This window comes from Sinocyclocheilus anshuiensis, unplaced genomic scaffold (genome assembly GCF_001515605.1).
Source record: "Sinocyclocheilus anshuiensis isolate Anshui unplaced genomic scaffold, SAMN03320099.WGS_v1.1 scaffold536, whole genome shotgun sequence".
Lineage (NCBI taxonomy): Eukaryota > Metazoa > Chordata > Actinopteri > Cypriniformes > Cyprinidae > Sinocyclocheilus > Sinocyclocheilus anshuiensis.
Window position 1 is genome coordinate 2,466,234 of NW_015557179.1, and position 13,082 is coordinate 2,479,315.

At 37.4% G+C, this 13,082-nt stretch overlaps 1 protein-coding gene across 2 annotated transcripts in view; it reads left to right on the forward strand.

Annotated features, from left to right (window-relative positions):
• The window catches only part of col13a1 (collagen, type XIII, alpha 1), a 124,833-nt gene that overhangs the window by 61,252 nt on the left and 50,499 nt on the right, over positions 1-13,082 (forward strand). For both annotated transcript variants that reach the window (XM_016473869.1, XM_016473868.1), the window contains exons 4-5: positions 8,404-8,430; positions 11,970-12,005. In XM_016473869.1, the coding sequence (XP_016329355.1) occupies positions 8,404-8,430; positions 11,970-12,005 (63 nt within the window). The remainder of the gene's footprint in view (positions 1-8,403; positions 8,431-11,969; positions 12,006-13,082) is intronic.

Consider the following 13,082-nt stretch of genomic DNA (forward strand, 5'->3'; position numbering starts at 1 on the left):
CAGAGCATCTCTCCATGACAACATTGCATCATCCCTGATCCAGAGCAGAGCTAATTTGCTAGCCAGCAGCTATCTGTAGCATTCATAGCGTCAAACAAACACATATCAGTTCATCCACACAGCACTGTAATAATCCATGTATATTTACTGTATATTTACTGAAATGCATAATGTACTGTACTTTTCTGTCAATAAACAGTGTATCAGATTGCTAGCTGTGCTTTTACGTTTCAAAACAAAGATTCAAATATAAAAAACGTCGCAAACACGCTCATAAAGCCTCACCAGACGCGCGTTCATTCCTCTCCACGGCGCCGCTGAACGTTCTTCACCATATATAACTTGTAATATGATTATCATAGATTGATATTATACTATCCACATGTGCAGTATCCTTTCCATGAGGGAAACTCGCCTTCAAAACACAGAGTCCAAAAACTACAGGTTCCAAAACACCCAGCGATAAATTCCCGGATGTGAAGACCCCCCTCTCCCCCCTCTAGTGACGCAGAGGTGTCCAATTTCACGGTTCTCAAATGGCCGCCGAGTTGAGAGACATGTAATCTAACCAATTGCAGTCCACAAGCGAACACAGATCTCTATAACATCAGACGCGCTGGCTGTGCACACTTTTGATATGGAGAGCGCGTGTTTCCCAGACGCGCGTCTATTGCGCAATCTGGACAAAACGCTATATATCTCACCGATGGAAGCACGCAGAAACGTGAAAATGGTCTTGTTTGAAAGAAGAGATAATAATCTAAAAGATAATATAGAGTATATAGATATTTGTGGCTGTTTGCGGCTAACTGAAGCAGTGCTACGAGTATGAATGTTACACATAAAAAAATCAGCTTTTTTCCCCCCGCAATTCAATTGAAGATAATTCGATCTATGATTGTCACACAATTAAATAATCTACATCGTCAAATTCCTGAGAATGAGAGCTTTCTTGTGATATATGACTTGACTTTTTTGTGAAAAATGTCAGTCTTATGCACACCCCTTCAAGTAAAGTGTAACCAACATTTCCAACATAACCAACGTATCCGGGTCCGCAGAGTTTAACTGGTTTTAAACGTCACGCATTTTATTTGCATGGTCTGTGCGCAGCATGTGCATAACGATGCTCAGAGCAGGCCCTATTGTGTTGTTAATGTTAAACGAATTGTATCCTGACAAGACAAATACAAATAAGAAATACAATTTTTGTAAGTCAAAGTCAATAAATTCAAGACTTTTGACAAGACGAATAAAATAACATACAATTTTGTGCAGACTACACTTTTATTTGTTAGTCTAGTTAATCTATCTCTTTTTCTTTCAGTAGCGGAAATTTAAATGTGAGATTCTGGAAACGAGATCTAAATTTCGGATCTGAGATCTGAACGGTCGGGTTGGGAAGAAAATTATTCTAAGCGGACAGCGGGTGAAGCGGGAGCGGGTGGGTGCGGAATAGAACCTTGCAGGAGTGGGACTAAAAAAACAGTCCCGCGCAGACCTCTACCTTGGACAATACTACACTGTAAAAAATGGAACGAGCTATTTACTTAAAAAAATGATGGTAACAATATTACACATAATATTTTTGAGTAGTTTTTCCAGGCTTGATTTTTTTAATGGAATCTACCTGAATAAATCATGTGAAATCTCCTAAATTAATTAATCTATGACACAATGAATTTAATATAATTAGTGAAATGTGCTCATTTATTTGAAGTTGATTCGCAAAAGTCTGTGATTTTGAGTGAGGTCTGTTTGTATCTGACCGAGTTATTTTGTACATTTAAAAGACTGTATACAGCCAAACAGCTCAAGTAGGAAAATACTTGAGAAATACTGGAAAGTACTGCACTAGTACAAGCAAAGCTACTGCTCAATGAACAAGGCTTAATTTAGAGGAGTAGTATCCATAACCATAAGCTCTACTCTTCTGCACAATGGTAACGCTCATTTATTTTAAGTTGATTCTCAAAAGTCTGTGATTTTGAGTGAGATATGTTTGTATTTGACTTTGAGTTATTTTGTACATTTAAAAGACTGTATTCAGCCAAACAGCTCAAGTAGGAAAATACTTGAGAAATACTGGAAAGTACTGCACTAGTACAAGCAAAGCTACTGCTCAATGAACAAGGCTTAATTTAGAGGAGTAGTATCCATAACCATAAGCTCTACTCTTCTGCACAAAAATACTGGAAAGTACTGCACTAGCACAAGCAAAGCTACTGCTCACTGAACAAGGCTTAATGCCTTCGAGTAGTATCCATAACCATAAGCTCTACTCTTCTGCACAATGGTAACGAATGCACTAAACACATCTCTTGGTTTTATTAGTAAAAAGTCCTCAATATTTTCTACACAACACCGAATCACAATTTCTTTAATGAAATATAGGGTGTTTTCACACCTGTAGATCGATTGCTTTGTTCCGAAACCGGGGGTTAAATCGCTACAATGTTGCAATTTCATCTTGGTTCGGTTCGCATTCACAAGGCAATATTTCCAAATGGACTAAACTTTGTTAATACAAGTCATGTGCAAGTAAACTCTCCTTTAATTGGTCAGAGTGCATCTGTTTATTTTCCGGGATTCCGCTCAAAGTTGTCATCCATCAGGATATATATAATATATTGTTGACGGAGTTTCTTTGCCTTCGTGGCACTGTTCAACCGACCGGTTAAAGCCCATTTGTTTTAAGTGCTCGCTAAACACTTTATACATTTCGGTGTTTTGTGTGTTTTGGAGAGCTGTTCGGCAATGTGTTTGTCTGACCAAATTTCAATTAAACATTTCACTTCTTCCCTGCTCCAAGTTAGCCCGCGGTTCATTTTGGGAGCCATTAGCAATACAATCCCTGCTGCTTCACGCAACTTTACGTAATTACCCACCATTATACATTGTGATACAGCCTGGTTCGTTGGTCCATTGGGTCGGATTGCTTTCACACTTATAGCGAACCACTCCAGAGTTAGTTTGCAATCGGGCCGAGATCACCTCATTCAGGCGGTCTCGGAGCGATTGTTTTGGTGCGGATCCGAGTGCGATTGCCGTGTTCACATATGCCTAAACGAACCAAACCAAGGGGGTAAACGCACTAGGTTCCGATACAAACGCTCAGGTGTGAAAATACCCATACACAATATTTTAAATTATCACCTTAATTTTTTTAATGAAAATTACAAGACCCATGATTCATTTTTTACAGTGTATGTTATGACTTCAAAACTTGTACAATTTGTAAACTCATACAATTTGATGGTTCCATTACATCACCAGCTTAATATGTATGGCTTTTCTGATCTAGTAAACTTGCTTGGTAGCTCACCTTGTACAACATTGTATTTGCTATGTGGAGCACTTGGGTATGAGTCCATGAAACATGTAATAATAAAAGAGAGATCAAAGGCTTGTATAAAATGGCATGGTTACTTCAGCTAATGCATTTTTATCTCACATATTGTTTAGGTTTAGGGTAGGGTTTAGTGTAGGGGGATATAACCTTTTATAGCAATAACCTTTTAGCGCCACTCATCAGACATTTCTGATCTGTCACAACTTCATACAACCCACATAATAAATTTCCCTTCATCTGTTTGGGATAAAACTGAATTCATTTATAGCACTTGGAAAGTTTCGGAAAACATGCAAGAAGCAACATAATATAATTTTGTGGAAATGTCACCATAGGCACGCTTTTCCAATGATCTTGGGTTGAAATGATCTGAGCAATGGTCACAATAATGTAATAGTACTGTACTCTTATTGTATGACAACAGTTGTCTCATTTTAATTTTTCTAATAAATTTTAGGAGAAACACCTGAGATAAATACTATGGACTATATGAATGAACTATATTAAAGGGATCGTTCACCCAAATTTATATCATCATTTACTCACTGTGATAATTCAATAATCATTGATGTTTATTATAATTTAACCTCAAATCTGGCATGACATGTCTTCACAAATGGACCATTTATTTGACATTTAAAGTTGTTTTTACAGTATGTGATTGTTGGAGCTTGAATGAGTCTGTCCTCTCTCCCTTTAATTCAGTTTTGCTTTATTTTTTTGGGGTGAACTGTTCCTTTATGTCTTCTGAGCTATGAAAGTGAAACTTATGAGCAACAAATAATCCCTTTGGGTGAGCAGGTTCCAGGGCCCAAAAACTCACATATGTATATGAACATTTCAACACCTGCTCATATAACCCATAAATTGAAGGCAAATTGAGAAGAACTGAAAGACAGGTGAGGGAACTGTCAAACAATGCACGTCTGTTAACTAACTTAAACATTAAGCTGATATTTCTACTGTTGTCAAGTAAGATTGTTTAGAGATAGTTAGTGAATTCTTTTAATCAAGTCAGTCTTCTTTAAACAGGTTTGGTGATCTATTGGCAATCAGTGTCAGTAAGTCTTTAACTACAGTGTTTGTTTTCAGAAAGAGTTTGGCAAGCCTGGTGCCTGATCAATGGTCCTAGAGGGCTGTCCCATTACACTGACCTATGGCAATTCTTAGAAGAGTGTATACTGTAGATTATCCAACAAGAAAACTAAGACAACACTCTTACTGATGTGATGGCAATTGTAAAACTTCACCAAATTGGCCTTTTCCTGTGCGCTGAAAGTGAATACTTTGAAAAGTTTAAATGCATAATAGTCTGTGGTTCTTCACAGGTCACCTCACAGGAGCATAGCCTTTTGCCTGCTTTTGAGGCATGGCTGGCCTAACCCAGCCTTAAACAATTAGTAGTGACAGGAAACATTTTACACTGACAGAAAGCACCTCAGTTTAGTGTGTTGAAAACTCCTGTGGAACATTGCAATGGTCAGTCTCAAGCACATGAACATTAGGGGTGAAACACTTGAAAATTAGGGGTGAAAATCAGCAGGGACTTGGTGATACAGTATTATATCATTTATGTTTAGTGTAAATTATGATTTGTATGTTTCTTATTTATCTGGAATGGACTTCAGTGCTTTATGAGTTTATATTTATAGGTCAGTCTGAATTTGTGTTTGGTTAAAGAGAAGGAATCAAGTATGCATGGCCTCCACAATATATTTTATCTACTCACAGACTTAAGGTGTGGTCAAATTAGGAAATTTTCACAAAAAATATCCACTGTCTATTGTCAACAGTGTAATGATTTACGAAGCACTGCTCACAAAGTAGTCACTTTCAAACCAAACAGCTTTCTGTTCGTTAACGCAACACATCTGCGTGACCAATTTGAACCTGTTGAAGTTATTGGATTTCGTCTTCGATAATTCACAGAGCTATGGTAAATTTACACAACTTTACACTGTGTCCAAAACTGCATACTTTCCGAGTAGGTACTTCTTTTAAATAAGTAATTACTTTATGACATTCTATATAGTATTAATATGTGTAGTGCGAATGAATTCCGGACATACTATACTATATGGTCATGTGACCTACCAGCGTCAGTTGCATCACTTCATTGTCATTCACAAATCCTGTCCCATGGCCTCATGGGATAGTAAAGCATCTGTTGGATGCACATTTCAGAAGTAGTAGTAGGTACTTTTCGCCAGCTTTTTTATGAATACTACTCTTTTCACATACTAGGGAAGTAGACATATTCACATGCAGGGTTAGTAAATCTTTCCAAAAATATTAATGCACATCCAAAAATAAAAATTCATGGCAATGTGATATCGACACATTATTTTGAGGTAAATTTTCACAATACTTTGTCCTGCTTTGTTTTTAAAAGAACAGCATGATTAAATTAGTGATATACTTGCTGAATTCCGCATTTTTCAGTATTTTTACTGCATGTGATCTGTAAGTGCCCTGTGTTCGCTGAATATATCTGTAGGATATCAGACCGAATCAGACAATCTAAGATTTGGTCAAAACATGGTTGAAACATGAGAAGCCGAATTCCACAGAGGCCCAAGACAACAGGATGTTCATAAATCAGACCCTAGCACTAGCCAGTCTGAAGCAAGCCTAACCAACTCTTTCACAGAACAGCTTTCAACATTAACACAAAAGGAACACACTGATCATAACAACTCAGGAAGGAGATTGTCAATTTTAGGGCAAGTAATCAAGATTAAATGGTCAAAGAGATGACAGCATGACCCTCACGTGATAGTAAACACAATCACGAGCCCTGTAGATTGGCTTTCCCCCCACCTAGGAGACAAAGAACAGACTTTCAGAGATTCCTTACAGACCTCTTAACCTCTGGTCTTCACAGAACATGTCCTTACATCCACAGGGGTCAAAGGTCAGATATTAGGATTGACTCACCGCACCTAATATCCGCCAGTAATTCCAAACTGAATGGAAGCCAGAGAGCTCCATGCACGATAGGTCAATTAAAATCTTAAATGATTCCCTTTGAGCTAAATTGACCTGTTTCCCTTACATATCTTATCCGTGCAATGTTGCACTCTAGGGAAGCATTCGCCCCCGTTTCCCCTGGGGAGCCCCTCCATTTACTCAGCAGCGCTCTGGGCTGAATGAGAGCCACATGTACCCTGCTACCGTGGATCTCAAATTAAATGTTCTTCCGGTGGGTGACCTCTGACCTCGCCAGACGCTCCTTTGGGACAGCCTGAGCAGCACCCAGCAGACCTCAGTGGCCTGTTCCCACTCAGCACCTGGGCCTGCACCTTAGACCTGCTTCACATACTTCAACACATTCATATACACACAGCACATGTAGACCAGCTCACTCGTACACACATAGAGCACTACACACAGTCCTGATCTCAGCTTCGTCCAGCGGAGGTCTGTTCCTCTCTCAACACACCGCCGCTTATAAACACCTGGTCCAGCTGCATCCAGCTCTCATATACCTTGTACCACTGCTCTGCCACATGTGTGCCTTCTGAACCTAAAGATCCTATTAATGGTCTGTCATTCTTTCCAACACACTTCAACAGTCTACATTTAGTGACACACATTAGATTTAACGAGAACAGGCATTTTGTGATTGCCTAGTTGCAGAAATGCAAAATCTTTTTAGTTTTTGGACTCTTGGAGTAAATATTGCAATAAATTGTTTTTTGTTCTGGCTAACTAGTCCGTGTTCAACAGGTTCAACCTTTTTTTTTTTTGGTCTGAATGTTGTATGGTCATATAAAAGCATACAGACAGAAGATAGTGCCACGGATGTTTTTGTCCGTCTGCAATAGTTTCCTCCCCTGGGCTGAGGCTTGATAAATGGCTTCCCTCTCCACACTGTAGCCTAAGAGGAAAGCCAACACACACAAACACTAGTACGCACTTCCACAGGCTCATGAAAGGAACTATAAATGCATCATCAGATAATGAAGAGTGTCAAGGCGGTCTTAACAGAAAGAATCTTTCTTTGAATCAAGCAGCTGTCAGGTTTGTTTTACCACTAATCCTCTGCAATGAAAAATGTACACAGTTTTTTTTTTTTCACAGCGGAATGGTGCTCCGTGAGGATAGTGAACTTGTGATTTGATTTGATTTGATTTGATTTAAACCAGAGCGATCCCCTTAATCGACTCTGAAGTCAAGCATGAGATAAGGATTTTCAGCCAGCACCTTCATCTGTGAAACCATGTTTCATGCATGCGTGGGCCTTTTAATGAACATCTTTTTTAATCCAACATATGGTTCTATTCATTGTTCATGCTGGCACTAAATGTTTAGTCCTGAAATGATCTTACTGAAATATAGATCATGATTAGTAATGACGTGAACTGAATTGACTTTCACACTAAAAAAACAAAAAATTGTATATAAACATCCTTAATAAAGATTTTATTGAGAAAAATTATGTAAATTAATCAGACTATTATTACATATTATTCTAATTAAGTTTTTGTAACAATGGGCAATTTTTTAAAATTATTTTAAGCGTAAACCTCACTAAAATTTTACTTGAAACAAGAAAAATTATAATTAAGGTTGAGGTATATTTCTGGAAAACAGATTTTATTACCTGTATTTCTTTTGGAGTAAATTTGTCTTGTGTTAAGGGTGTTTATATTTTATTTTTACTGTAAAAATATAGATTAAAATGGGTTTCAATGACAAATTTAAAGCCATTAAATAAAAGAAACATGTGATATTAAAAAAGATTTTCTGGGGTCCAAAGAAAATTCTGTTGTGGAAGCATTTGATGGTGTTTGCATTTGTGGAATGCTTCTTTGGAGTGTTTTTCTGCTGTGACATTTGAACCTTGTCACAATGAAATTTAATGCTGGATCACAAAGTTCCTCAGTAAAATTGATTCACTATTCAATATTGAAATCAAATCGTTGTAAAAGCAGACTGAATTTTATTATGGCTTGGCAGGGTGTTGTGTTCTTCTAGATTTTTTTTCTAGATTATTTTTGACTGGTTCTTTCTTTATTCTGTACCCATTTCTCTCGCCCCTTTTTCAGGGTCCACCTGGACGAGCAGGCTTTCCGGTAACTGTCTCATAATGTGTCCTGTTGTCTGTCTATATGTCTGTTTGGTTTTCTTGCATTTTGCCTTTCTTTAGTAGTGTCTTATTTTTAAGAAGCTGTATACAAACAATTCAACCAGAAACTTGAATATGAAAAATTCTGAATTATGTATTATGCAGTATGTCATATATACAGCTTCTTTATTTGGACACACTGAGACCTCCTTTTAACCAAGGGACTGAGGAAGAAAAGTTGTGATGTAAAATGAAGATGTATTTCAGATATGGCACTATTTCTTGTTTACTAATTAAATAAATGTATGACATTGTTCATGTAAACTCAAATGATCTTGCATCCATTGAAGCTCAAGATGCTCTTTAGATCATTCTCAAATCACGCCAAAGTTACATGATCATCAGGATTCAGTCCATAGTTATGCTTGTAATATGAAATGAGGAAGGAATTCAAAGTGGTCTCAGACTTTTGGACCCCACTGAACATTCCCCTAAACCAGATAAGCTAAGCTAGGCTTAATGTAACGAGTCTCTTAGATAGGCTCAGTGGACAAGTTTCTATTCCTTCAAGTTAGCACATTGTATTTTATACTTGATTGTATTCTCTTAGGCCCTTTGGTGTCTGTCTGAATCCACTCATCTGCATTTCACCTATAATTCTAATATTACTGACCAAAACTCAAACACATCTGTCTTTCATCATGGCATGCTAGAAGAATCCCATCTAATGTGAACTCTAGTCCTACCTGCCAATTATAACCTACAAACCCCCATCACTCATGACAGCTATTCTTGTGAAACTTTGCTGTAAAATCTTTTTTTGCGTACTTTTTGTTTAAATTGTTGACAGGGCTGGTCAAAGTATGGATGTAATCCCTGCCAAAGCTTTTGATTGATTGCATCATCAAGAAATGAAATTTTGTATTTTCTTAGGATGGACGGTAGGGGAAGGTGGCAAGCGTGTTACACGAAATGTGTCCATTAGATTAGTTCTTCAAAAAATATTGATATTGGCAGTCACGCTCCGTTGAACTATTAAGGGATACTTGTGGTTTGTATATTTAAGCTTTACTGCACATTCACATGTATGTATGACTATTTAACACTTCTGATTTGTAGTTAAGTACTTTAAGGCTCATTTGGAGAAGTCTGGACTTTGTAGTGTACTTCATCAAGCTACTTCTAATCTAAAGCTCTAGATGATTTTACATACTTTCTACAATAGAAAGATTCTCTTTCACAATGACTGCTTTGAATATTGGCAGTACTGTATGACTTTTATAGTGTATGGCTTATACTGTGTATTTGAGGATAACAATCATATTAAATAAATGATTTAAAACTATTTATTTGATATACAAAATAATGCATAAAATCATTACAATTATTATGGTAACTAATAAATACTGTGGTAAATAATTAATGCCATAAAGCAATATTAAGTTATCTCAAATCAGCACCTTGGACAGAGCCAAGAGAATTCAGTCAAGTGACTTTCCTCTTGGGACATTCAGCAGCAGGCAGTGAATTAACTCTGAAGGTCAAACTAAATGAACACTTCTAATATGGGAACCTTTATCTTAATAGCTTTGGGGCTTAGTAAATCAACTACGCACCAGAAAAGCTACAGTTCATGAGCAAATTCATTGTTTTAGCAAATGTTTTGTTGACTTCTGATGAGTTATGGGGGCTTAGCCTCCCCCCTTTTTCCATTACGTGTTACTCGAGTGAGTCGTCAGCAAGCTGTCAACACTCCCAGACCTTCTAATACACTGACCTGCAACGTTAGGAATGCAAATAAAAACAGCTGTAGGAATGGACAGCCTTGCATAATAAGTCCCTTCAACGTTGCGGGAGTTTATAGCTGCATTAAATAGCATAAAATGTTTGGAAATGCATTGGTACAAAGCTGTAAATGGTGAATCCTTATGACCATTTTTTCAAGATCTCAGGTTAGTACTCACACATTTCCCATATGTTCCGGGGATTTTTGCCTTAATTGAAAGAAGTGGTCGGATTTTGAGTAGGGATTGCAGCTATGATTATGATAGAATGGGGTTCATAGTTGTTAAAGGGGTAGTTCACCCAAACATGAAAATTCAGCTTTTTTTATGTCTTCAAGGCTTTCTAAACCTTTCCATGGAACTTAAAAGGAGAACATTCCATTGTTAATTCCATTGTTATTATTAAAATGTTATATAGCCCACGTTTTTATAAACATTTTTTTAAATTGACCGCTTAGGCAATAACGTTGACAATAACGTATATCTTCAGTGTACGTTGTCTATGACCAAAAATGTAAGTTATTCAGTGGACTTTTTTTTTTTTCAATTTGCTTTGCTTGACAAAATAAAAATATACAGTTAGTGTTTTTTTCTTGTGATTTAGTCGAGTTGGTTTTGCATCAAACACGATGTAATTTTCAGCAATCGAGATCTGGCAGCAACAGCGCATTTTTCCGCTTGGGCGAGCGCTTCGCGAACAGTTTACCTCGCGCATTAAATCTGCCGCAGACCAGCAAATCACTGAGAACGCACTATAATCCTGACGAGTCATAGCAACAGAGCGGAGGCGAGAAAGCTGCGGAGAATCCGCTCACCCAGAAGCAATCGCAGATGGTAGATTTAAAGAAAATTACTGCCGTTTGGAAAAAAAATCATTTTACGTACTTATTCCTAACTCTTTAAGCTTTAAGTTACGTTTCAAATGACAAGGGATCAACTTATAATCATGTTTATATGAATTATCCCGTGAACTTATTCTCTCAAATGGCCTGGGTATGCGGAGCATTCGCAGCTTATATGGACGGAACGCCACTGCTGTATAGTGCTTTTCTGTCATTTTTAAAGTTTGAAAGCTTCAGTTTCTGTCCATTGTAATTGCATGGAAAGCAGCATGGGAAAAAAATCCTCAGATTTTTTCCCCTTTTGTTTTCAGAGGGAGAAAGGGAGTCATGTGGGTTTAAAGTGACATATGGGCGAATAAATTACGGGATTTTCATTTTTTGGTGAACTATTCGTTTAAACCATTCCAATAGGAAACAAACTGTCATGCTTCCACACTGCTGTCTTTTTCAGTCACTTCATCACCTGTCATATGGTCAGCTAGCAAACATCATCTTATGCAAGAACCGTGATTATGAAATGGGCCTAATATAAAAAATACGCTGCATTAACCTCATGCTTTCATTGATATCATGTAACCACTGGTGACGCTTGCTGTCTGACCACTACACATTCATCATCAAATTCTTGAGTAGCTGACTTGTAGTTTTTTTTTTTTTTCAAGACAGTATTTGGCATGCCTGCATCATCACCTTTAAATTTAACAGTACAGTCAGTGAATGTTTAGTAATATAGACATTTAGTTAGAATCACATTGGCCAGCTTACCTTTACTAACTCTTTATAGCCTTACCATGTGAACATGTAGCTGAATGTCATTTAGTCACTAGCGGTAGTGGTAATAACTCCAATAGAATGTAGAGGTTCAATCTGTCAGATTTTTTGTTCCTGATTTCCCTTCTTGACTTTGCATTGACCACTAGGGAGACAAAGGATCAATGGGCATTCCTGGAAGAATGGTGAGTGATTTGATGAAATGCACTAAGGCCAACCAGCTAGTCTGTAGTAAATGGCTGTTGTCTTGAATAATTGGTCAGTGTCATGCCATTGACATGATTTCTAGCTGAACATTTCTAAATGCAACTGTACGACACGTTTGTATTTATGCCAAAGGTCACATTGATAATATAAGGTCAGACTGAACTGAAGAGTAATGTTTGCTTTAGTTACCAGAGTATGTTATATACAGAATCCAGTATCAGTGGTTAGTATCACTTCCTAATTCATTTTGACCTGTTTTAGCTTTCACTGTGAATGTAAGCATTCACAATATTTCATATGAATTTCTTCCAAAAGTTTAATGTAGCGTTTCAGCTATTAACTACAACTATATGATGTATACCAAAAACTATAGCTTATTTATTTAGCCAGAAAATGGTTCCCACTTCATCACCACCATTAATAGTTAACAAAATATCTGACTGTGAAGTCTGAAGTATTTCACAGCCCCCCTGTCACATTTGAACAAGGACTGAAGACCAGAGTTCTTTCTGGCTGCATTTGATGAGAAACTCTCTCTCCTTATTATTCAATTTGTCTTGGCTGCTCAGTCATGTGAAAATGCTTTACTTGTTGAACTTTAAATAGACCTCAAAGAAGGCCTTTTGCTTATCAGTTGCACTCTACATGCTGAGAAGTTAAAATGTGCAGCCAAACCTCGAGGAGATCTTGGAAGAAACGTTTTGGATATATATCCACAGACAGACAATACGTACATATTCAAAATGAGAGAAACAGATTGGAAAACCACAGACAGTTGTGAGCTCTGTTTTACCTCCTCATTCATAAGATTTGTGCATTTGGACTTGCCCATTTTTCAGATTAGCGCAATGCATGATGTGTCGCAAAAGAAAGCAGGATCGACCAAAATCCACATAGTCGTATAGATGTCCCCCTGGAGCGTAGCAGCTACTCTTCATTAAACATTTTCAGCAAGAAACCGATAAAACTTCATTGTCCTCAAAGGAGACATTCCAGACTCTTGACCCTTGTATGGTTGCATACTCTAAGCTCACCCTAATGCGTTCTCTTGAAAA